This window comes from Oryctolagus cuniculus, chromosome 4 (assembly GCF_051225735.1).
Source record: "Oryctolagus cuniculus isolate XC-2025 breed Fujian yellow rabbit chromosome 4, ASM5122573v1, whole genome shotgun sequence".
In the NCBI taxonomy this organism is placed as follows: domain Eukaryota; kingdom Metazoa; phylum Chordata; class Mammalia; order Lagomorpha; family Leporidae; genus Oryctolagus; species Oryctolagus cuniculus.
Genome location: NC_142870.1, coordinates 85830080 through 85855545, shown reverse-complemented (window position 1 = coordinate 85855545; position 25466 = coordinate 85830080). Strand labels below are relative to the sequence as shown.

Below are 25466 nucleotides of genomic sequence, written 5' to 3'. Positions count from 1 at the left end.
ATAACAGACATCACTGAAATACAAAGGATCATAATATACTATTATGAAAACTATATGATAACAAGTTGGAAAATTTTTAAGAAATAGATAAATTCCTGATATATGCTATGATTAAATCAAGAAGATATGGGCAATCTAAATGAAACAAGCAATGAGACCGAAGCAAGAATTAAAGGACTCCAATTAAGAAAAATTCTGGAACGTTAGGGCTTTACTACTGAATTCTACAACATATTTAAAGATGATCAAACTCCAATACTTTTCAAACTATTCCAAAATATTGGACAAGATGGAATTCTCCCAAACTCTTTTTCTGAAAACAGTGTCACTCTGATATTAAAACAGAACGAAGAACATACAAAGAAAACTACAGACCTGTATACTTGATGAACATATATGCAAAAAATTTCAAGAAAATACAAGTAAACTAGACCCAGCACCACATCAAAAAGATCACAAATCACAATGAAGTGAGATTTATCCTAGAGATGCAAGGGTGGTTTAGCATTCACAAGTCAATAAACATCATAAATCACTTAACAGAATGAAAAACAAAAATCTTATGGTCATCTCAATAAATGGAGAGAAAGCATTTGATAAGATTCAATATGCCTTCATAATAAAAATCCTCCACAAACTAGGTATAAAAGGAACATGCCTCAGAATTATAAAGAATACATATGGGGCCAGCACTGTGGCTCAGTGCATTAATGCCCTGGCCCAAAGCGCTGCCATCCCATATGGGCACTGGTTCAAGACCCTGATGCTGCACTTCCCATTCAGCTCTCAGCTATGGCCTGGGAAAGCAGTAGAAGATAGTCCAAGTCCTTGGGCCCCTGGACCCACGTGGGAGACCCAGAAGAAGCTCCTGGCTCCTGGCTTTGGATAGGTACAGCTCCAGCCATTGCGGCCAATTGGGGGAGTGAACCAGCAGATGGAAGACCTCTCTCTTTCTCTCTTTCTCTCTCTCTCTCTCCCTCTCTGCCTCTGCCTCTCCTTTTTCTGTGTAACTCTAACTTGCAAATAAATAAATAAATCTTTTAAAAAAAGGATATGTATAACAAACCAACAGCCAATATCATACAGACTTGGGAAAAGCTGAAAGAATTTCCCCTCAGATCCAGAATAAGACAAGGATGTCCAGTTTCATCATTCTTATTCAATATAGTATTGGAAGAATTAGCAAGAGCAATTAGAGAGAAGAAAGAAATAAAGAGTGTCAAAATTGAAAAGAAAAAAATAAAAATATCCATGTTTGCAGATGGCATGATGTTATACATGGAAAAACATGAAAAAATCTATCAAAAAGCTATTAGAATTGATAAATTCGGTAAGGTTGAAGATTATGAAATTAATATACAAAACCCAGTAGTTTTTTTATACACTAGTGACAACTTGTTACAAGAGAAATCAAGGGGCTGGCACTGTGGAGAAGGGATAAAGTCACTGCCTGAAATGCTAGCATCCCATATGAGCTCTGGTTCAAGACCTGACTGCTCCACTTCTGATCCAGATCCCTGCCAATGTGTCTGGAAAAGAAGCAGAAGATAACCCAAGTTCTTGGGTCTCTGCACCTGTGTGGGAGACCCAGAAGAAGCTCCAGGCTCCTGGCTTTGGATTGGCCCAGGTCTAACCATTGCAGACATTTAGGGAGGGAACCAGCGGATGGAAGACCTCTCTCTCTCTTTCTCTCTCTCTCTCTCTGCCTCTGTCCCTCTGTAACGCTGCATTTCAAATAAATAAATAAATAAACCTTTTAAAAAAAAGAAAGAGAGACTGGCACTGTGGCTCACTAGGCTATCCTCTGCCTGCAGCACCAGTACTCCGGGTTCTAGTCCCGGTTGAGGTGCCGGTTCTGTCCCAGTTGTTCCTCTTCCAGTCCAACTCTCTGCTGTGGCCCAGGAAGGCAGTGGAGGATGGCCCAACTGCTTGGGCCCTGCACCCGCATGGGAGACCAGGAGGAAGCACCTGGCTCCTGGCTTTGGATCGACGCAGCATGCCGGCCATCGTGGCCATTTGGGGGGTGAACCAACAGAAGGAGATCTTTCTCTCTGTCTCTCTCTCTGTCACTGTCTAACTCTGCCTGTCAAAAAAAGGAAAAAAAAAACTGTTAAAAGGGCACTATGTAATAATTAAGGGATCAATTCAACAGGAAGATGTAACAATTATAAATGTATATGCAACTAATTACAGTTAAACTGGCTATTTAAAAAATGTTAAGGGATCTAAAGGGAGATATAGATCCCAATAGAAAGGTAAAAGGGGACTTCAATCCACCACTTTCAGCAGTAGACAGATCAACTAGACAGAAAATCAGCAAGGAAACAGCAGACATTATAGACCAAATGGACCTAATAGATTTCTACAGAACATTCCATCCTACAGTCACAGAATACACATTCTTCTCACCATTGCATAGAATTTTTTCTAGGATAGGAGACATGCTAGGCCATAAAGCAAGTATCAGCAAATACAAAAAAAATGAAACCATGCCATATATCTTCTCTAACAATGGAATGAATCTGGAAATCAATGACTTGATAATCTTTAGAATATGTAAACACATGCAGAATGAATTTATAGAAACAAATGAAGATGAAAGTATAACATATCAAAATGCATGGGATACAACAAAAGCAGTGTTAAGGGGAGAGTTTATAGCAATTTGTGCCTACATCAAGAAATTGTAAAGGCACCAAAAAATGGGCTATCAATGTATCTCAATGACCTAGAAAGACAACAGCAAACCAAAACCAAAACTAGTAGAAGAAAAGAAATAATTGAAATTAGAAAAGAAATAAGCAAATGAAACAAAAAATACAAAATATAAGCAAAACAAAGAGCTGTTTTTTTGAAAAAAACAAACAAAATTGACATCATTGGTCCAACTAACCAACAAAAAAGGGAAAGGACCCAAATCAATAAAATTAGAGATAAAAAAGGAAAGGTAACAAAAGATACCACAGAAATAAAAGTAATCATCAGAAATTACTACAAAGAGCTGTATTCCAATAAACTCAAAAACCTAGCAGATATGGATAGATTCCTCGACACATAAAACATACCTAAATTGAGCCATGAAGAAATAAAAACCTAAACAGAACAATAACCAAAATGGAAATTGATTCAGTAATAAAGACCATTCCAACAAGGAAAAGCCGAGGAACAGACAGCTTAACAGCTGAATTCTACCAGACTTTTAAAGAAGAACTAATCACTACACTTCTCAAGCTATTCAAAAAAATTGAAAGGGAGAGAATCCTACCAAACTCCTTCTATGAAGCCAACATCACCTTAACTCCTAAACCAGGAAAAGATGCAACAGAGAAAGAGAACTATAGACCAATATCTCTGGAGAACATGGATACAAAAATCCTCAACAAACTACTAGCTAATCTAATCTAACAACACATTAGAAAGATCAGTCACCCAGACCAGATAAGGATTTATCCATGGTATGTAGGGATGATTCAACATATGGAAATCAATCAATGTGATACTTCACATGTACAAATTAAAAAATATAACCCATATGATCATCTCAATAGATTCAGAGAAACATTTGATAAAATACAACACCTATTCATGATGAAAACTTTAAGCAAATTGGATAAAGAAGGAACATTCCTCAACATAATCAAGGCGATTTATGACAAAACCATGCCAGGATCCTATTAAATGAGGAAAAGTTGGAAGCATTCCCACTGAGATCCATAACCAGACAAGGATGCCAACTCCCACCATTGCTAGTCAATAGAGTTCTGGAAGCTTTACCCAGAGCCATTAGGTAAGAAAAATAAATCAAAGGTTTACAAATTGGGAATGAGGAAGTCAAACTATCCTTATTGGATGACATGATTATATATATATATATATATATATATATATATATGGTGTCCAAAACGTATAGAATAGTTTGGATATAAAATCAACACATAAAAATCAATAGCCTTGGTATACACAGATAATGTCACAGCTGAGAAAGAAATTCTAAGGTCTAAACCATTCTCAACAGCTACCAAAAAAATCAAATACCTTGGAAGAAATTTAATCAAGAATGTCAAAGATCACTGCAATGAGAATTACAAAACATTAAAGAAGGAAATAGAAGGAGATACCAAAAATGGAAAAAATCTTCCATGTTCATGGATTGGAAGAATCAATATCATTAAAATGTCCATACTACCAAAAGTGATTTACAGATTCAATGTGATCCCAATTATTATATCAGGGATATTTTTCTCAGATCTGGAAAAAATGATGCTGAAATTCATATGGAAATAAAAGAGACCTCAAATAGCTACAACAATTTTAAACAACAAAAACAAAGCTGGAGGCATCACAATACCAGATTTCAAAACATACTACAAGGCAATTATAATCAAAACAGCCTGGTACTGGTAGAAAAACTGATGGATAGATCAATGGAACAGAATAGAAACGCTGGAAGTCAATCCACACATCTACAACCAACTTATCTTTGACAAAGGAGCTAAAATCAATCGCTGGAGCAAGGACAGTCTCTTCAATAAATGGTGCTGGAAAAACTGGATTTGCACATGCAGAAGCATGAAGTAAGACCCCTAACTTACACCTTACACAAAAATCCACTCAAAATGAATTAAAGACCTAAATCTATGACCCGATACCATTAAATTATTAGAGAATACTGGAGAAATCCTGCAAAAGACATTGGCATAGGCAAAGATTTCTTGGAAAAGACCCCAGGCATAAGCAGTCAAAGCCCAAATTGACAAATAGGATTACAACAAATTGAGAAGCTTCTGTACTGCAGAAGAAACACCCAGCAAAGTGAAGAGACAACCAACAGAATGGAAGAAATTATTTGCAAACTATGCAAAAGATAAAAGATTAATAACTACAATATATAAAGAGATCAAGAAACTCAAGAACAACAAAACAACATGCCTGTTAAGAAATGGGTAAAGGACTTAAACAGGCATTTTTCAAATGAGGAAATCCAAATGTCCAACAGACACATGAAAAAAATCCTCAAGATCACTAGCAATCAGGGAAAAGCAAATCAAATCTACATGGAGGTTTCACTACACGCCAGTTAGAATGGCTTTCATACAGAAATCAACAAATAACAAATTCTGCCACGGATGTAGAGATAAAGGTACCCTAATCCACTGTTGATGGGAATGTAAACTGGTATAGCCCCTGTGGAAGACAGTATGGAGATACCTCAAAAATCTGAATATAGACTTCACATATGACCCAGCCATCCCACTCCTGGGAGTTTACCCAAGGGAAATGAAATCAGTAAACAGAAGAGTTTTCTGTACCCCCATGTTTATTGCAGCTCAATTCACAATAGATAAGATATAGAATCAACACAAATTCTCATCAACTAAAGGCTGTATAAAGAAATTACTGGATATGTACACCATGGATACGTACACTGTACACCAGTGGTAAAAAAAAAAAAAGAAAAATCAAATCCTTTCATTTGCAATAAAATGGATGCAACTGGAAAACATCATATTTAATGAAATAAGCCAAATGAAATAAACCCAAAAGGACACATACCATATGTTCTCTCTGATATGTGATAACTAGTAAAGCACCTAAAATGTAATCTATAGAAGTGAAATTTGAGGCCGACACTGTGGTATAGCAGGTAAAGCTGTCTCCTAGAGTGCTGGCATCCCTATGGGCACTGGTTCAAGTCCAGGCTGCTCCACTTCCAATCCAACTCTCTGCTAAGGCCAGAGAAAGCCGTGGAAGAGGGCCCTGCACCCATGTGGGAGACCTGGAAGAAACTCCTGGCTCCTGGCTTCAGATCAGCATGGTACTGGCCATTGTGACCATTTGTGGAGTGAACCACCACTCTACCTCTCTCTCTCTCTTCCTCTGCCTCTCTGTAACTCTGCCTTTCAAACAAATATGCAAATATTTAGAAAAAAAAGAAGTGAAATTGACATTTTGAAATGCAATGAATTTGAACAGCCCTTGTCTTCACTGTTGAGGAACAGTTTTGTTTTTTTTTTCATACAATTTGTTGAAGTCTTTACTTAGTATAGATTTAATCATATGTGTATAAAGTTATTTGAAAATAGATCTTAGTAACAAAATAAGAAAGAGAATAGGAAAGGGAGGAGGAAGACGGGTGGGAGTGTGGGTGGGAGGGCAAGTATGTTGGAAAGAATAACTGTATTCCTAAAACTATATTTATGAAATGAAGGAAGTGTCTATTCCTGATATAAAAGGTTTCTGGGAAGAAAAGAAATGTGAAAAAATACTATCATTGCAAATATAGTTTTGTCTAACTTTGTTTATGTCAAAGAAATGGTGAAGAGGAGCCAGCGCCGTGGCTCACTGGGTTAATCCTCCACCTGCGGCACCGGAATTCCATATGGGCGCTGGGTTCTAGTCCTGGTTGCACCTCTTCCAGTTCGGCTCTCTGCTGTGGCCCAGGAGTGCAGTGGAGGATGGCCCGAGTGCTTGGGCCCCAGCACCTGCATGGGAGATCAGGAAGAAGCACCTGGCTCCTGGCTTTGGATCGGCGAGGCGTCGGCCGTAGCAGCCATTTGGGGAATGAACCAATAGAAGGAAGACCTTTCTCTCTGTCTCTCTCTCTCACTGTCTATAACTCTACCTGTCAAATAAATAAATCTAAAAAAAATTTAAAAAAGAAATGGTGAAGAATAATGTACTACTATAATTTTAATGAGCTGTGACTGTTTTAAAATTTATTGTATTGCATGAAATTGACATATTTTAATTTGATTACTGCTTATAGTCCTGCCTATATTCCTGCTGAACTATAACTGAGCACCAAAGGGGAAACTTGTTGAAGTGAAATGGACACTATGAGAAACAGTGACTTGATCAGCTCTTCTCCTGACGGTTGATGTACAATGTAATACTTTATCCATTTTAGTATTTTTTTTTGTTCTAGTACCATTGGTTGAACTCTGTAATTAACACACAATTATTCTTAGGTGTTTACATTTTAACTGAAAAGTGATCCCTGTTAGGAATTTGGAAAACATTATGTTGAGTGAAATAAGCCAATCCCAAAGGGACAAATACCACTTGTTCTCCTTGATAGGTGACAACTAACTGAGCACCAAAAAGGAAACCTGTTAAAGTGAAATGAACACTATGAGAAATGGTGACTTGATCAGCCCTCACCCTGACTGTTGATGAGCAGCTTAATATGTTATCCCTCTTAGTATTTTTTTTTTGTTTGTTCTACTTAATACTTTTGGTTGAATACTGTAATCAATACACAATTCTGCTTAAGTGCTGAAACTTTACTGAAAAGTGAAGCCACCCCAGAAACTCTTTGTTTTCTTAGCAATGTTCAAATTAAAACTGTATTTGTCCTTGTGATTATAAAACCATCCTCAAAATTTGGGGAAAGAGGTTTTAGACTGTTGTGAGCTTGGCTAATAAACGTGGACTAGCGGCATTCCAAAAAAAAAAAAAAAAAGAAAAGTGATCGCTGTTAAATCTAAGAGTGGGAATAAGAGAGGGAAGAGATGTGCAATTCGGGACATGCTCAAGCTGACTTGCCCCAAATGGTAGAGTTAGAAACATACCAAGGGATTCCAATTCAATCCCATTAAGGTGGCATGTACCAATGCCATCTCACTAGTCCCAGTGATCAATTTCTGTTCACAATTGATCGTAATGATAGGACTAAGAACCAAAGGGATCACATAAACAAGAACAGTGTCTGCAAATACTAGCTGATAGAATCAAAAAGGGAGAGAATGATCCAACATGGGAAGTGAGATACACAGCAGGCCCATAGAATGGCAAATGTCCTAACAGCACTCTGGCCTCAGAATCAGCCCTTAAGGCATGCGGATCCGGCTGAAATGCCCATGAGAGTATTTCAGGCATGGAAAGCCAAGACACTCTGGGAAAACTAAACAAAGAAAACCTAAATGAAAGATCTCCGCGAGTGAGATCCCAGTGGAAAGAACGGGTCATCAAAGAAGGAGGTACCTTTCTCTGAAGGGAGGAGAGAACTTCCACTTTGACCATGGCCTTGTCTAAATATGATCAGAGTCAGTGAACTCAGGGGGCTTCCATAGCCTTGGCAGCTCATGACAAGAGCCTAGGGTGATTACTGATGCCATAAACAAGAGTGTCAATTTGTTAAGTCAACAACAGGAGTCACTGTGCACTTACTCCTCATGTAGGATCTTTGTCCTTAGTGTGCTGTACATTGAGATTTAATGCTATAACTAGTACTCAAACAGTATTTTTCACTTTATGTTTCTGTGTGGGAGCAAACTGTTGAAATCTCTACTTAATGTATGCTAAACTGATCTTCTGTATATAAAGAGAATCGAAAATGAATCTTGATGTGAATGGCAGGGGAGAGGGAGTGGGAAAGGGGAGGGTTGCGGGTGGGAGGGACGTTATGGGGGGGAAGCCATTGTAATCCCTAAGCTGTACTTTGGAAATTTATATTCATTAAATAAAAGTTAAAAAAAAAGAAATGTAAAAAAAAAAATGGACTTGTTCAACTCTTTATTTAATGGAGCATGAAGCCTTTGACTATAATGTAAATTAAAAATGTTGTCTCAGAAACGTATTCTATAAGTATAATGCAGTATTATTGAGCCATAAAAAGGAATAAATTTCTGATATATGTGACAAAACATATGAACCTTGGAAACAGTATGGTAATTGAAAAATTTTGACACAAAGGGATAAATTGTATGACTTCACATATATGAAATATTTTGAAGAGGCAAATTATATTGAGAAAAAGATTAATGATTATCATGATTGAAAGGAGGGGGAATTTGTAATTATTACATAATGGGTAGATGATCTATTTAATTAAAAAGTTTTAGAAATATATAGTGATAATGCCTGTATTATAATGGCTGTGAATGTAATTAATATCCCTGAATTCTACAATTTAAAATGACTGATAGATATATGTATATTTAATAACAAATTAATTAAATATTTAGACATTAAAACTAATTATAAAGCTAAGTGAAAAATAGGATGCACACATATATGGAGAACATAACTCTGATTTCTTAATTGTTAGAGAAAAAAGACTGGGAAGCAATGCATCAAAATGCTTTAATTGGATAGCAGTAGGTAATAGGATAGAAAATTTTTTTGTTATATCTTGTAATGTTTTCCATTTTCTCTTCACAATGAATATATGTTAATTTTATATATATATATATATATATATATATATATATGGAGGCCAGCGCTGTTGTGTAGTGGATAAAGCCACCGCCTGCAGTGCCAGCATCCCATATGGGTGTTGGTTTGAATCCTGTCTGCTCCACTTCCCATCCAGCTCTCTGCTATGGCCTGGGAAAGCAGTAGAAGATGGCCCAAGTCCTTGGGCCCCTGCACCCTCATGGGAGACCCAGAAGAAGCTCCTGGCTCCTGGCTTTGGATTGGCGCAGCTCCAGCCATTGCGGCCAACTGGGAAGTGAAATATCAAATGGAAGACCTCTTTCTCTCTCTCTCTCTGCCTTTCCTTCTCTCTCTGTGTAACTCCTACTTTCATATAAATAAATAAATCTTTAAAAAAATAAAATATATATCTGATATGGTAAACAGAAAAGAAGCAAGTGTTTTTAAGAAACACTAGAGAAACACCTGGAGATGCTTGTTAGGGAGAGGACAATCACAGAATCAATGAGAGCTGTTTCAAATGCCCAAAGAGCTGTTGGGTGATAAAAATAAGCCTACCCCATGTCACCTCAAGTGGTAGAACTGGGACAGGGTAAGTTACACAGGGATAGATTTGGCTTCATATGAAGAAGCACAGTTGGACCTGCCCAAGGGTGTTCTTTCAATGGATATAACAAATATTTGATGAGCTCCTTTGATATGCCAGGCATTGTTAGAAGTATTGGGAACATAGCAGGAATCAAGACAGACCAGGGGCTGTTCTCATGGAGCACACTGAGGGTGAGCAAAGGAGGGCAGGAATAAAGCTAGTAAAACCAAGGATAAATATCACAATTTCAGAACATGGAAAGTGTTCTATAAAAAATAAAATAGAGTAGCATCATGGAAAAAAAATTGACATAGTCACTACTTAAAAGTATTGAGGTAGTGACATTTGACCAAATAAAAAAGCACTGAGGTGACAAGAGCTTGATGATGTTGAACAGACAGAAAAGTCCAGTGTGGCCAACACAGCTAAATGAGTGGCAATATGGCTAGAGGGGAAGTTGGAGAAGTAGGCAGGATGCTAGTCTTTTTGAGACTTGTATTTGGTGCAATTGGGAAATCATTGCAGCATTCTAAGCAAGAAAATGATATAATGATATTTAAATTGTAAAAATACATTGACAGGGGCCAGCACTGTGGCATAGCAGGTAATGCGACTGCCTGCATTGTCGGCATCCCATATGGGTGCTGGTTTGACTACAGGATGCTCCACTTCTGATCCAGCTCTCTGATAAGGCCTGAGAAAGCAGTAGAAAATGGCCCAAGACCTTGAGCGGCTGCGCCTGCATGGAAGACCCAGAAGAAGCTCCTGGCTTCTGCTTATGGATTGGCCCAGCTGTTGTGGCCATTTGGGGAGTGAACCAGTGGATGGAAGACCTCTCTCTCTCTCTCTGCCTCTCTCTCTCTCTAATTCTGCCTTTCAAATAAATAAATAAATAAATAAATATTTTTTAAAAATACATTGACTACAGTGTGAAAGGTTAATGGGTGAGGAGAGGACAGCAATAGTGAAAGAAAGAAGCTGAGTTTTGTAGGTGCTGGTAATTCACAAGACAAGTGACATTCCTCAGTGACAGTGGCTGCAGTGAAGATAGAGAGAGGGAATCAGAACATGTTTTGGAGGAGTCAAAAAGAATTTCATATGTATTGGATAAGAAGGGTGAACAAGAGAGAAAACTTAATGATAAATTTAGGTCTTTGACTTAACAACTAGGTAGATAGAATTACTATTTCAATAAAATTTAAGCTGCATGGGGAAAGGATTTTTTTTTTTTATTTCACTGATGTGTTCCACATGCCTAGAACAGTGAGTGGCACAAACTAGGGAATCAGTAAGTACATGATGATTTCATTGCGTATCAGTTCTAGTAGTGTTAAGAGTTCTGTTTTAGGGGCCGGCACTGTGGTGTAGTAGGTTAATCCTCCTCCAGCGGCGCCGGCATCCCATATGGGCACCAGTTCTAGTCCTGGCTGCTCCTCTTCCAATCCAGCTCTCTGCTATGGCTTGGGACAGCAGTAGAAGATCACCCAAGTCCTTGGGCCCCTGCACCTATATGGGAGACCTGGAAGAAGCTTCTGGCTCCTGGCTTCAGATCAGCACAGCTCCGGCCGTTGCGGCCATTTGGGGAGTGAGCCAACAGAAAGAAGATCTCTCCATCTCTGTATCTCTCTCTCACTGTCTGTGACTATACCTCTCAAATAAATAAATAAAAAATCTTAAAAAAAATAAAAGAGTTCTGTTTTACCATGTTAAGTCTGATTGCTAGTAAACATCCAACTTTAGATGCTGAGTAGCTCATTCTAGAGTTCTGGGTAGACATCAAAGCTTGAGATATAAATTTGAGATTCATTGGTACACTGAGGACATGAAAGTCAGAGGACTTCTTATTATCACTTAGAGAGACAGCACAGATTCCAATCCCAAAATAACTCAAGACCAAGCAATGAACCCTTCTGAAATTAGAGAACAAATAAAGGAGCAGGAGCCAGCAAAAGAGACAAAAAAGCAGTCCTCATTTAAGTGGTAGATAATGGAGGAGTGTGCTGTACCACAGAAGCCAAAAGAAAAACCTTGTGAGCAAGAAGGGTGGTTCTGAGAAAGTCAAGTACAAGGAGACAGAAGTGGCTGTTATTGACAGCTGGCTCATAAATGCCAATTAGTGATAAATTTTCAAGTCAATTGCTAAACTGAGCCATTATTAATAGTAAATTATACAAACTTATAATTAAATAAATATGTTCAAAACAAAAGAACTTAATACGCAAAACTGATAACCTCCAAATACTTTTTATATGTGTATTTTTTAATTAATTAATTACTTTGTTTATTTTTAAGGAATACAAACTTCATAAGTACAACTTCAGGAATATAGTTATTCTTCCCACCATACCTGCCCTCCCACACACACTCCTACCCCTCCTCCCTTTCTCCTTTCTAGTCCCATTCTAAGATTCATTTTCAATTAACTTTGTACACAGAGACAAACTCTATACTAAGAAAATATTTAAATAATTTGCAAACACAGGCACACACACACAAAAAAACTGAGAACTAGTTTTACAATTAACTCTCATAATATAACTTATTGTAGACAGAGGTCCTTCACAGGGAGTTGATGCACAGTGACTCCTGTTGTTAATTTAACAATTAATAGTCTCATGTGTGGTGTCAGTGACCACCCAAGCCTCTTGACATGAGCTTCCTAGGCTATGGAAGCCTTTTGACTCCACAAACTCCATCAGTATTTAGACAAGGCCATAAGCAAAGTGGAAGTTCTCTCCTCCCTTTAGAAAAAAGTACATCCTTCTTTAATGGCCACTTCTTTCCCCTGGGGTCTCACTCACAGAGATCCTTCATGTAGAACATTTTTTGCCACAGTGTCTTGGCTTTCCATGCCTAAAATTCTCTCATAGGCTTTTCAGCCAGACTAGGGGCTAATTCTGGGGTCAGAGTGTTACTTAAAGTGATTGTCATTCTATGAGTGTACTGTGTGGACTGCTTCCCATGTTGGAACATCCTCTCCTTTTTAATTCTATCTATTATTATTACCAGTCACTTGATCCTATTTATATGTTCACTTTAACACTTAATCCTATCTATATTCAAACTTCAACACTTAATATGATCACTTTAACACTTAAGATGGCATTCTTACCACCCAGCTTCATGGGATTTAAAGTCTCATGACAAATTTTTAAATTATAGCCTTAGAAGAAAGGAATCTACACATAGGAATATATGCAAAACTATAAAGCCTTATAGTTACAAACTTCCTCCTCCTTCTCTTATTCCTACTTTTATTTTTTACTAAGATCCATCCTCAATTGATTTTATACACACACACACACACATATAAAACTCTATGTTAACTAAAGAGTTCAATAAAAATATGAAAAAAAACGAAAATACAAAAAAATATGAAATTTTTCCTCAACAGTCAAGGCAAGGGCAGCTCAAGTCATCCCTTCTTGAAGTGTCAATTTCACTTCTACAGAATGTATTTTAGGTGCACTATTAGTTCTCACAGATCAGGGAGAACATATGGTATTTGTCCCTTTGGGACTGGCTCATGTCACTAAGTATGATATTTTCCAGATTCATCCATTTTTGTTGCAAATGACTGGATTTTGTTTTTTACCTCTGTGCAACATTCCATAGTGCACATATCCCATAATGTCTTTATCCAGTCCTCAGTTGACGGGCATTTAGGTAGATTCCATGTGTTAACTATTGTGAATTATAAACAAGGGGGTGCAGCTAACTCTTCTATTTACTGATTTCATTTCCCTTGGGTAAACTCCCAGGAGTGAGATGGCTGGGTCATATGGTAGGTCTATATTTAGATTTTTGAGGTATCTCAATACAGTCTTCCACAGTGGCTATACCAGTTTACATTCCTACCAACAATGGATTAGGGTATCTTTTTCCCCACACCCTCACTAGGATTTGTTGTTTGTTGATTTCTGCATGAAAGCCATTTTAACTGTGGTGAAGTGAAACCTCATTGAAGTTTTGATTTGCATTTCCTTGATGGCTAGTAATCCGAAACATTTTTTCATGTCTCTGTTGGCCATTTAGATTCCTCTTTTGAAAAATGTCTGTTTAAGTCCTTTGCCCATCTGTTAGCTGGGTTATTTATTTTGCTGTTGTGGAGTTTCTTGATTTCTTTGTATAATCTCATTATTAATCCTTTATCAGTTGCATAGTTTGCAAATAATTTCTCCCATTCTGTTGGTTGTCTCTTCACTTTGCTGCGTGTTCCTTTGCAGTACAGAAACTTCTCAATTTCATAATCCCATTTGTTAATTTTGGCTTTGACTGCTTGTGCTTCTGGGGTCTTTTCCAAGAACTCTTTGTGCTAATCTCTTGCAGGGTTTCCCCAATGTTCTCTAATAATTTGATGGTGTCAGGTCATAGATTTAGATCTTTAATCCAGGTTGAGTGGATTTTTGTGTAAGGTGTAAGATAGGGGTCTTGCTTCATGCTTCTGCATGTGCAAATCCAGTTTTTCCAGCACTATTTGTTGAAGAAACTATCCTTGCTCCAGGGATTGATTTTAACTCCTTTGTCAAATATAAGTTGGTTGTAGATGCTTGGATTTATTTCTGGCATTTCTATTCTGTTCGATTGGTCTATGCATCTGTTTTTGCACCAGTATCAGGCTGTTTGTTTATAACTGCCTACTAGTATTTCTTGAAATCTGGTATTGTGGTGCCTCCGGCTTTTTTTTTTTTAAGATTTTTTATTTATTTATTTGACAGGTAGAGTTATAGACAGTGAGAGAGACAGACAGAGGGAAAGGTCTTCCTTTCATTGGTTCACTCCCAAAATGGCTACCACGGCTAGAACTGAACTACGCCAATCTGAAGCCAGGAGCTTCTTTTCTGGTCTCCCACGTGAGTGCAGGTGCCCAAGCACTTGGGCCATCCTCCACTGCCTTTCCGGGCCATAGCAGAGAGCTGGACTGGAAGAGGAGCAACCAGGACTAGAACCCGGCTCCCATATGGGATGCTGGTGCCACAGGCAGAGGATTAACCTAGTGCACCACCATGCCAGCCCCTCCAGCTTTGTTTTTGTTGTATAAAATTGCTTTAGCTATTTGAGGTCACCTGTCTTTCCATATGAATTTCAGCATCATTTTTATCTAGAACTGAGAAGAATGCCTTTGGTATTTTGATTAGTAACACATTGAATCTGAAAATTACTTTCGGAAAAATGGACATTTTTGATGATATTGATTCTTCCAATCCATGAACATGGGAGATGTTTCCATTTTTTGTATGTTCTCCTATTTTTTTTAATGTTTTGTAATTCTCATTGTAAAGATTTTTGACATCCTTGGTTAAATTTATTCCAAGGTATTTGATTTTTGTTGTAGCTAATGTAAATGGGCTTTATTTTAGAAGCTCAATCTCAGCCTTGGCATTGTCAGTACATACAAACACTGTTGATTTTTGCATGTTGATTTTTATATCCTGCTACTATACCAAATTCTTTTTTGGTGAAGTATTTTGGATTTCCTATATATAGAATCATGCCATCTGCAAATAGGGATAGTTTGACTTCCTCCCTCCCAATTTCTATCCCTTTGATTTTTTTCTTGCCTAATGGCTCTGGCTAAAACATCCAGGACTATATTACATATGAAGTGGGCATCCCTGTCTGATACTGGATCTCAGTGGGAATGCTTCAAACACTTCCCTATTCAATAGGATGCTGGCTGTGGGTTTGTCATAAATTGCCTTGATTGTTCCTTCTAGAATGTTCCTTCTATACCCAATTTGCTTAGAGTTTTCATCATGAAAGGGTGTTGTATTTTATCAAATGCTTCTCTGCATCTATTGAGATAATCATATGGTTTTTGTTCAGTAGTTTATTAATGTAATGTAACATTGATTGATTTGCAAATGTTGAACCATCCCTGCATACCAAGGATAAATCCCACTTGGTCTGGGTGAATGATCTTTCTGATGTGTTGTTGGATTTGATTGGCTACAATTTTGTGGAGGATTTTTGTGTCTATGATGATCTCCTCTCCTCAAAGGAGACAAGTGCCTTAACACTAGCCCTAGTGGGTATAATATTTGTCTGCTCTGCCCCAAGAACCACACAAAGGATCTGTGCAGCCCTCTTTGGAAGCTCATATTCACCAGCATAGTCCATCATCAGGTAACCAGGAAGCCCTAAGCATGTTGAGTCTTCCACAGTAACAGCCCAAAGTCCCAGCCACACTGTGAGTCCTCTCACACAGTCTCAGTTTTTTTTCACAGTTCTGGCACACAAGCCCCCCACACTCATGATCACGAAGCACCCTGTTAGTTCTCCCCATCAGAGTCAGGAGTCTCTGCTCAGCTGGTTGCTGGGTGCAGACAAGAGCTGGTGCAGCTGATAAATATGTCCAAAATGGTGCCCACTCTATCTGCTTATTACAAGATGTCATTGTAAGGTGACTGGGGAGAGATAAATGTGTCCCTCCTTTTTTGTTTCTTCTCTAGTTTGGCAGGTACACTATCACCCACAAGGCTCCAAGCCGGGTTCCCTCTAGGCTCTTCCTGCAGCTTTGTTGCCAGTGGCTTGGGCTGCTACAGTCTGGTCTCACCTCACTCTCCAGTGCTGGTACATTGGCTCTCTGCAGCTCTGGTCCTGAATTGTGGGCATCCACGCCCTCCACATAGGTCCACTGTGTCCCTTTACTTTGTATAGAGTTTCCTCTGCCATTTTCTCCCTAACTCTTCCCTGAGACTACACTCTCTCCACTTTTTTTTAAACTGTCTTCTCCTAGACTAGAGCAGTAAGTTCCTTCCCTACTCTGCCATCTCGGAAGCCATGTGTATTCTTCTTCCCAATTACTGTTACCACATTATAAGATTATCTATGTCCTTGAAGTCAGTAATGAACATTAAAATTAAAAAGGTTTCATATCATATCCATTACATTGTAAATACTGTATAAAAATTGAGGAAATACCATACAGCATTAAAGAAGTATGATTAGAGTCAATAAATAGGTTGCCCATATCAACAGATGAATGATTGAAGTTGTGAAATAACCTTTATTATTTTTCTTCTGGCTTCCTCATTCAGCTCAAGGTGAAAATAATCAACTGACATTTATATTAGAACTAACTCAGTCATCAATTGCCATCAAAAGTTTGATTATGGACACAAGAGTTTATTAAAACTCAACAAAAGCATGTTTTGTGAATTAATTGGCTAATAAAATTCACAATTTGCTCACTACATATTTTTATTTTCAGTTAAGTTTAAAATAAACTCACATAAATACAACATATAGACAACTGTTAAACAGTTGCAAACATACCACTGCTTTCTACCAAATATCACAAGTCAAAAATCCAAGCTTATACCCAGAATCTGGCTGATAGAAACAAAATGGTAGTAAAATTGGAGATGTGAAATAGATAAGTAGGTGCACATAACTGTTTGGGGCATTTAGGAATAAAGGGAATAGTAACTAGTGACGGGTTTGGGGTCAAGAAGGAGTTTGAAAGAAAATAGATACAAGAACATATATGCTGGTGAGAATGCTCTAGTAGAACAGAGAAAAGTTGATGACAATGGAAAAAGGGATTGTTACAGGAACAACATCCTTGACAAAGGAGGAAATAGGATCAAGACACAAGTGGAACCATTCCATATCTATTAGATCAAAATTCAGAACATTGACAACATCAAATGTTGGTGATGATATGAAACAACGAGAACTCTCATTCACTGCTGGTGAAAACACAAAACCATATAGCTACCTTGGAAGACAGTTTAGTGGTTTCTTTCAAAAGTAAACATATGAGGCCGGCTATGTGGTAAAGCCACTGCCTGCGATGCTGACATCCCATATTGGCAACAATTTGTGTCGCAGATGCAATCCAGCTCCCTGCTAATGTCCTGGGAAAAGGCAGCAGAGGATGTCCCAACTACCTGGGCCCCTGTCACCCATGTGGGAGACCTGGAAGAGGATTCTGGCTTTGGCCTGGCCTAGACCCAGCCATTGCAGCAATTTGGGGAGTGAACCAGTGGATGGAAGATTATCTCTCTCTCTTTCTCTCTCTCTCTCTCTCTCTCTCAATCTGGCTTTCAAATAAATAAGTCTAAGAAAAACTGAATGAATAAGTAACTTGTGATACATCCAGACAATGCAATATTATTTAGCATTAAAGGCAAAAAACTGGGCACATTTCAACTACAACTGGAACTCAAAGTACATTAATGTCAGTGTGGCTGATTTTCAAGATGCATATTTGATCTTTTAAGAAAGCTCTATATTTGGCAGAAAACAGCAAACTAACCACCCAGCCTCTCATTTGCTAACACTTTCAATACTCTATTGCTAACAGATAGAAAAATGGATGGATGGTTGGGTGGATGGGTAGATGGTTGGATAGATAGATAGACAGACAGATACATGGATACATAGATAGATACATGGATACATAGATGGGTTCAGTAAGATTGATCTATCTATCTATCTATCTATCTTTGGGAATAAGTCACACCACACTGTTACTGATGCTGTCCTTCATGGTAGACAAATCTTTCCGGGATACAGGAAGCCAGCTGAGGGGAGCCCCTCTTGGGAAAATAGTCTTTAAAAACGTCTTACTTGTTACCCCAATAAGAGTTGTAATGGCCAGATCCTGGAACAGAAACTGGTAATTTGAAAGGCTGTTTGTCTCCTGAAAATAAAAAGGAAAGCATATTTTCTTAAAAAAAAATAATAATCTCTGGATGAAGTTTTACATCGACTGCATTCATTTTCTCTCTAAAACATAGGATTTTCCAAATAAATGGCCAGGGAGATGGTGTGGTCAGGTATGTTGGGGTGGTGAGCAGTGGTGTTGGAGGACACAGGCCACACCATGCCTGTGACACTCTCTGACCAGCAGGGGCTGAGTCTTGGTGCATCACTGTTACTGTTGGTGAGGGAAACATTCCTCTCTACCACATTCACCTGTGGCCTTTTCTACTTATTAGCAGGAAATATAGGCTTCAGTCTGGCTCAATATAAGACTACATCCCCAACAGTAAAAAGTGGCATATATGTGACAGTACTACCTAAATTTTACTGATGGAAAATGAGAATAACTGAATCTACTATTTGTGCATTAGGTGTTGTTAGATGAGACGTTAGAACATCCTAACCTAGTCTGTTAATACTGTGGGAGTAAGTTTTCAGGGCTTAATGATTTCAACGAAATGACTTCCTTATTCTTCATCTCTTGGTGGGAAGACCTTAATGAGATCTCATATTTGATTCTAATTTTGAGTATAAGTTATTGATATTCAAAATATGGCCAAATTTCCATAAATAACCTATATTTCTCTAGCACACTCATCAGTGAATGTGAAAAGATGTAGGTAGGCTGAATGCAATGAAATGAAAATCTGTAACTCAGAGAAAAGAGAAAGATATACAGGTAAACCTAGATACTTACAACACAAATGAAATCCCTTTTCTGGGTGTTAGTTAACAGAATAAGCTCAAATGTTGGGTTCACAAACAATAGCCATGTCTTTTCTCCTTTTATATCTTTTTAAATAAAAAAGCCACCACAAGTTCTATGTGTTTCTTATGGTATAATATGCCAGTTTTCAACTCCCTATATTCAAGGAACCAGTGGTATGATCGTTTGTACTAACTCTGACAAACAATTCTTAAATTTTCAGGAAGGTCGTGAGCTGGCAGTTACATACAAATACAGCATTAAATAAATTATATTAAAAACAAAGTTAATAAATACTTAAAGCTTAGTACTTCCTGATTATTTCCATATATTTTACTGCTGTCTGTATTTGGAGCTGTTCACAACTCTTGAATCTATGCTGTGCAGGTACCATGTAACAGTATGTGATAGGACATCTCTTCCTTACTCAACATTTAGTGACAACACATAGACAGCTTGAACCTGGCTATGATGGAAGTACTAGCCCTGTGTAATTGGTGAACATTAATCAGCAGGACTTGTTTTCCCATGGAGAGCCAGTTACAAAGCATTTGCCAGCACCCCTATCCAGAGACCATCTATTTACCGAGAGATATGTCAGAGAAGAACCAAAATGAAATTGGAAAGACAGACTTGGAGCAAGCAAGTGAAAGCAACAGTGAGAAGAGAAGGGACATATTCATTTCTGATCCTCAGCTACCACCAGTAAAACATTTCTGTTAATACTCAGAGTCAGCACCAACAATTTCTCCTGTGTGTGTTCATCTGCTTCTGATTAACGATAAAATCTTAAGCATCATTTTACAGGGGCTGATGATGCACACGTATATTATTAGCAGTCTTTCCCTAAGAGGCATTAGACATTGAGAGTGCCCGCCGCTTGCTTAGTTCTCACTAACCAAGAGCCTCGGTCCCAAGTCATACCCAGTAGAGCAGCAGAACACCAACATACTGAATCATGCTGTACAGAGCCATGTACTTAAACATGCAAAATGAGGTCACGAGAGCTGCACGTCCTTCCCTGTGTAAGAAAAGAGATGGAAAGGGAATGAGGGGAAAGTAATGGGGAGAAACGAGTCAATTGTGCTATTTGGCTCAGCTCAGGAGAAAAAAGTCAGAAGTTTGATGATGCCATTGTTTTCTGACACACTGGACAGCCCCAAGCCAGTGGGAGCGAGCTGTCAGTGTGCTTCTGAACAACTGTGGAGATGTTCAGGAAAGGCCAGTTCCAGGCCACAGTTCATGGGCCTTGTTCTGGTGAAGAAGCCCAGATATGCTAGGACTCTTGTACCTTCTGTGGACATTGTTCAGCCGCTGTGCTCAAGGGCAGGGATCAGAGAGCTGGCCCCAGATCTCACAGTACTGTGATAGCCCTTGTCTTGGTTTCTTCATCCGTGCATTAAGGGTAATTAACTAAGATTGCAAGTTGGAAGGCTGTGTGTATGCAGGTGCTTCACAAGTCTGACAAATCCCTCATTCAAGATTCACTTTGGCAGTCCCAACTTTTCTAAAACTTGATCAAAATACACACTCAAATTAGCCAAACATCAAATTTAAATAGAACGGATCAGCAATCATATTCACTTGTGTATTGTTGATTGACTTTGAGTAAGTAATACACAGTTTTTTAAAAAGGACTTATAAAATGCCCCTTTTATCTAATCCATTTGTGGAAAAAATAAAGTTTCCAAAATTTACTTATGGTCATAATGATTACCAAGGGTTCCAAATTCTGACCTTCAAACCAGGTTTTGTCCTGTGTTGCAGTTTCGCTGCTGCTATTTGCTCTGCCTGGAAGGTAGCTTCTCTTTGTTTACCTCCTTAGAACAGTTTTCCCACCTGCTTCTTCCAAAGCAGCCAACTCCACCTCTCCAGCCATCTTGCTACCTTTCTCATTACCAAGTTTGTTTAAACTGACAGTTTTTATCAACCTTGGTAAAATATTATATTTATCATCATTGGTTCCTGGCTCTTTATCCAGTAAATATTTGCCAAATACGTGAATAAACTTAAAAACCTAGAGGAGTCAGTCAAGCAATTAGTTTAATATTATGGAAAAAGGATGATATATGTAAATAAAAAGCATGTAAACAAAGTCAACACTAAAGCAATCTCCAACCACACATAGCTATGTGAGTTTACTTATATTGGTTAAGTACGCTGAGACTCTACTTCTTAATTTTTAGAATGAACAATAACGATCCCTATACCTCTGAGCTGTTTTGAAGTATAAGTAGGCATTAAAGCACTTTTCATGCTGTAAACACATGCTAGTTATAATAACCAAGAGCAGGCACAATGCTACCATTCAATAAAATGCAGCAGATGTACACATTCTGAGGGAGAAAAGTAAAGCATGTAGGGAAATTTCAGTGGAAGTGGCGAAGATCAAAACAAATTTTGAAAACTGGGAATAAGTAGAGTATCTCAAGGAAGAATAAAAAAGCAAGAAAGAAGGAAGGCAAGTGAGTTTCTCTCAATACCCCAGTATAAACCATCAAAGGACATACATTTTTAAGATAAGAGAATAATCAACCTTTTCAAATCAGTCTTAACAAGGTCCAGATTCCAATCATCCAAAAATAACCTAGTCAATATATTTCATTGATAATTCCACTCTTCTCCCAATGTTATTTTAACTTCTGGTACAACCATTTGTCAGTAGAATATTTGATCGTATTTTTCCACAAAACATCTTTTCCCCGCCTAGCAGACACAAAGTTTCCAGATCTTTCCCATTCAGAATATTGTTATCTGCACCTCAAAATGAGAGAGAAAACAGTGCTGGGAGAAGCACCTACTTACTTGATCAGGTGAGGTACACACTCAATGTTTGGAGTTTTGGAAGTGAAAGGTGATGCCACAGATGCTTCCTGCTCTGATAAAGAGATGCCCACATGAGCCATTTTCAAAGCCTGAAAGCAAAGAGTCACCTTAATGTTCATGTAGACTCACACATATCTCTACATAAGAAGAGGCCAGCTGGACACAGGTGTCTTTGTGGGCCCAGACACTAGCCAGGAGAGGATCAACTTTACCCTACCTGTTGCATAAGAAAGAAATAATATTGGAACACATAGTTAAAGCAATAGAAACTCCAGAATCAAATTCCACCCCACTTAGCCTGTCCTGATCAGTAAGTCATTGTGTGTCTTTAAGTCTAAACCTTCCAAATTATCAAAGGGAATAGAGAGAGTGTGTGTGTCCCAGGAGATACCGTCACCAAGGGGCTCCAGAGGAATGGACCTGGTTGTGAGATTCTGGCCTCCCGTGCTTCCAGCTACTTACCCCACAGTCATTGGCTCCATCACCGCACATACCTACAAAGTAACTAAAAGGGAATCATGTCAATTGTACAGGAGATCAAAGCTCTCTTACCAGCTAATTTCTCCAATTAAAAAGATAAGGTGACCATTATAACAGGGTTTAATATTAATATTTATTTTAAGGAGTTTTTCCAAGAGTCTAATTTGACTCAAAGTAAAGTGTGGCTCAGCAGTTACACAGCCCATTGAGAAATCCAGTACATTGTTTCTGACTCTGAGTATTTCATGTACACCCTGCCCCTCACTGTAGAGAGAAGAGATTTTTCAGTTTTAACACAGGATATTCATGACTATGTGATTGAAGCATCAACACACGGTGGAGAGTGCACAAGTTTTGAAACTGTAAGATACAGATTTTTTAAATGTGCATATCATGCATATTTTTATTTTTTAAAGTATTAGCAGACATAGAAAAATTATACATATTTGTGGAGTAATATGTGCTGTTTTGTTCCAAGTATGCCTTGTGTCATATCCCATCAGGGTGAATAGCAGGACTAAACATGGTTAGAACTTGCATAGGGAATTTAGATTTTGACCTTGACAGTGTATCATTTGGGCCATCATTTTACTCCCATACAAAATTATATGGGTATTAAATGAGGTGCTGAATTGGAAGGTGTCTTAAAAGTTTAATGTGGGCCGGTGCCGCGGCTCACTAAGCTAATCTTCCGCCTTGCGGCGCCGGCACACCGTGTTCTAGTCCCAATCGGGGTGCCGGATTCTGTCCCAGTTGTCCCTCTTCCAGACCAGCTCTCTGCTGTGGCCAGGGAGTGCAGTGGAGGATGGCCCAAGTACTTGGGCCCTGCACCCCATGGGAGACCAGGAGAAGCACCTGGCTCCTGCCATCGGATCAGCACGGTGCGCCGGCTGCAGCACGCCGGCCGTTGCGGCCATTGGAGGGTGGACCAACGGCAAAAGAAGACCTTTCTCTCTGTCTCTCTCTCTCACTGTCCACTCTGCCTGTCAAAAATAAAAAAAAAAGTCTAATGTGATAAGTATAAGTTGTTGGTGCTATTAACACTGACAGGAGAAGAACTTCAACCTGTCAGTAGTCACTCAACTCAAAAACACAGTGCCAAGCACAGATGTTGAAGAAGGAAAATGTTTCTGCTGCTTTTGGATGGTTTTTGAGTCTGGGTGGATAATTGGATAATTTTCAATTGAATTGTATACAAAGAGTATTGATAATTTTTTTAAATGCAACATTCACAACACAGGCTTTTGTACTAGTTACCTCATTTTTTCTAACTAGTTTACCCTCTTTCACGCAAGTAGAGGAGACTGGGCTTTCTGATGGAGCTACTATCCTAATGACTAAAGCAGGTGAGTGGAAGGGTAGAGGAGGAGTGAATAGGAGTAGAAGTCATATGGATGTTGTCTAGCATTGCTACATGTGGGCTTCCATGAACAAAAATCAAGGGTCCTGGAAGATGGGCACTTTATTTGGACTGCCCATTCTGTCTAGAAAATGAGAACTTTTATGTTAGAAGATAAGAATTTAGACTGGAGAGAATGCTTTGGCTTAAGAATATTTTAAAACTTTTAGTGTTATAAATTATAAGTCTTGTGTCATATTAATCTCCCTCTATTATAACTGGGATGATACATTATAAAAATGAAATATAAATTCTCATAGTATCCACAAGAACTGAGCTCAGATAACCTCTACAGTCATATTTATCACCATTTACTTCATGTCCTTATGTTCTAGTCCAGTGTTTCTCAATTTTGGATGCTAAATTGTAAAGAACTTTGAAAGAAATGCTAATGTCTAAGCCCCATATGAGAAGCTGAATCAGTATCTCTGGATAGCAGTGTCCTGGTGTTGCTACTTTCTTCAAAGCTCCCTTGCTGATCTTCAAGGGTAGTCATGGTAAGACCAATCCCCTAACCAAACTGTGTCTCTTAGATTCCCCCCTGAGCGTTCTGCCTTCATGCAGTGCCCACCACCTAAATTGGCAAAGAACCTACTCCAGTTTCTGAAACTCTTCCACCAGACTGGATTTCTGCCCAGGAGACATTCTTGCAAAGATGGTCCCATTGATCAGTATCTGTAAGGAAAATTTTTTTATGATGTCAGGTAGTCATACATGAAATTATTAATAACATTCAGAACAATATCAGGGTGATAACATCAGATGAATGAGAAAGTGTTTCCAAGGATCCATTCTTCTAAGGCTGAAATTGAGACTTTGGTCATCAGTTAAATGACCAGTTGAAACCAAACATCGGTAAAGATGACCCATAAGAATTTAGCCCAGGTGTCAAAAAGAACATGGTCCTGAAAAATCTTGAGCTTAATGGAACCTTGAACAAGTAGAGTGTGAGAAATTGCAACATAGAAAGAGGTCATGAAAAGAAGCAACTGCTTCTCGGGAAATCGTTCATAACAAGCAAAGAAACAGCCTCATGGTGAATAGTGGCTATTTGTGGTCTTTGACTTAACCATATTAATCTGGACCTGATCAATTATTAAAGTCAGCAGATATCCCAAAGCTAACCTAGGGTATGGAACATTGATGGCTTGGAGGAAGTAAAACATGAGCCAGTCCTAGCCACCTAAGTTCCCTCCTACAGAATCTAAGTTCTTCTGTGTTAGATCTATGTGTTCCCTGCTCTTCTTGGCAGTAAACTCAGGTTAGTGTTCTCTCAAAGTGTTTATTCTCTTTTTCTTAAATAGTGCCTAAAATGATGAGCAATTGAATATACATAATATCCTTTTATGTTATATTGAACACACCCTTCTCTAGTTGGTTCATATATGCATTAGGACTTCAAAAAGTTTTTAGAAATTTTGTATTATCTTTTCATTCTCTTATTTCCACGAACTTTTTGAAGCCCATTAAAGTTACATACATATACATCATATATATATGTTTATATATAGATACATCATATATATGTTTTTATATATATATATATATATGTCTTCTATAGTTTGTTAAATATAGAGGTACAGATATCTTACTTGTTC

General features: G+C 38.3%; 1 protein-coding gene across 7 annotated transcripts in view; it reads right to left on the bottom strand.

Annotated features, from left to right (window-relative positions):
- The window catches only part of ATP13A4 (ATPase 13A4), a 147322-nt gene that overhangs the window by 21263 nt on the left and 100593 nt on the right, over positions 1–25466 (bottom strand). For 2 of the 7 annotated variants that reach the window (XM_070072349.2, XM_070072350.2), the window contains 5 exons: positions 24464–24543; positions 22452–22494; positions 21969–22078; positions 20088–20184; positions 18323–18395 (listed from right to left, as the gene is read on the bottom strand). In XM_070072349.2, coding sequence (XP_069928450.2) covers positions 18323–18395; positions 20088–20184; positions 21969–22078; positions 22452–22494; positions 24464–24543 — 403 coding nt within the window. Of the gene's footprint in view, positions 1–18322; positions 18396–20062; positions 20185–21968; positions 22079–22451; positions 22495–24459; positions 24544–25466 lie in introns of those variants that run through there. The other 5 variants (XR_016232473.1, XM_089330837.1, XM_089330838.1 and 2 more) reach the window with 5 other exon arrangements.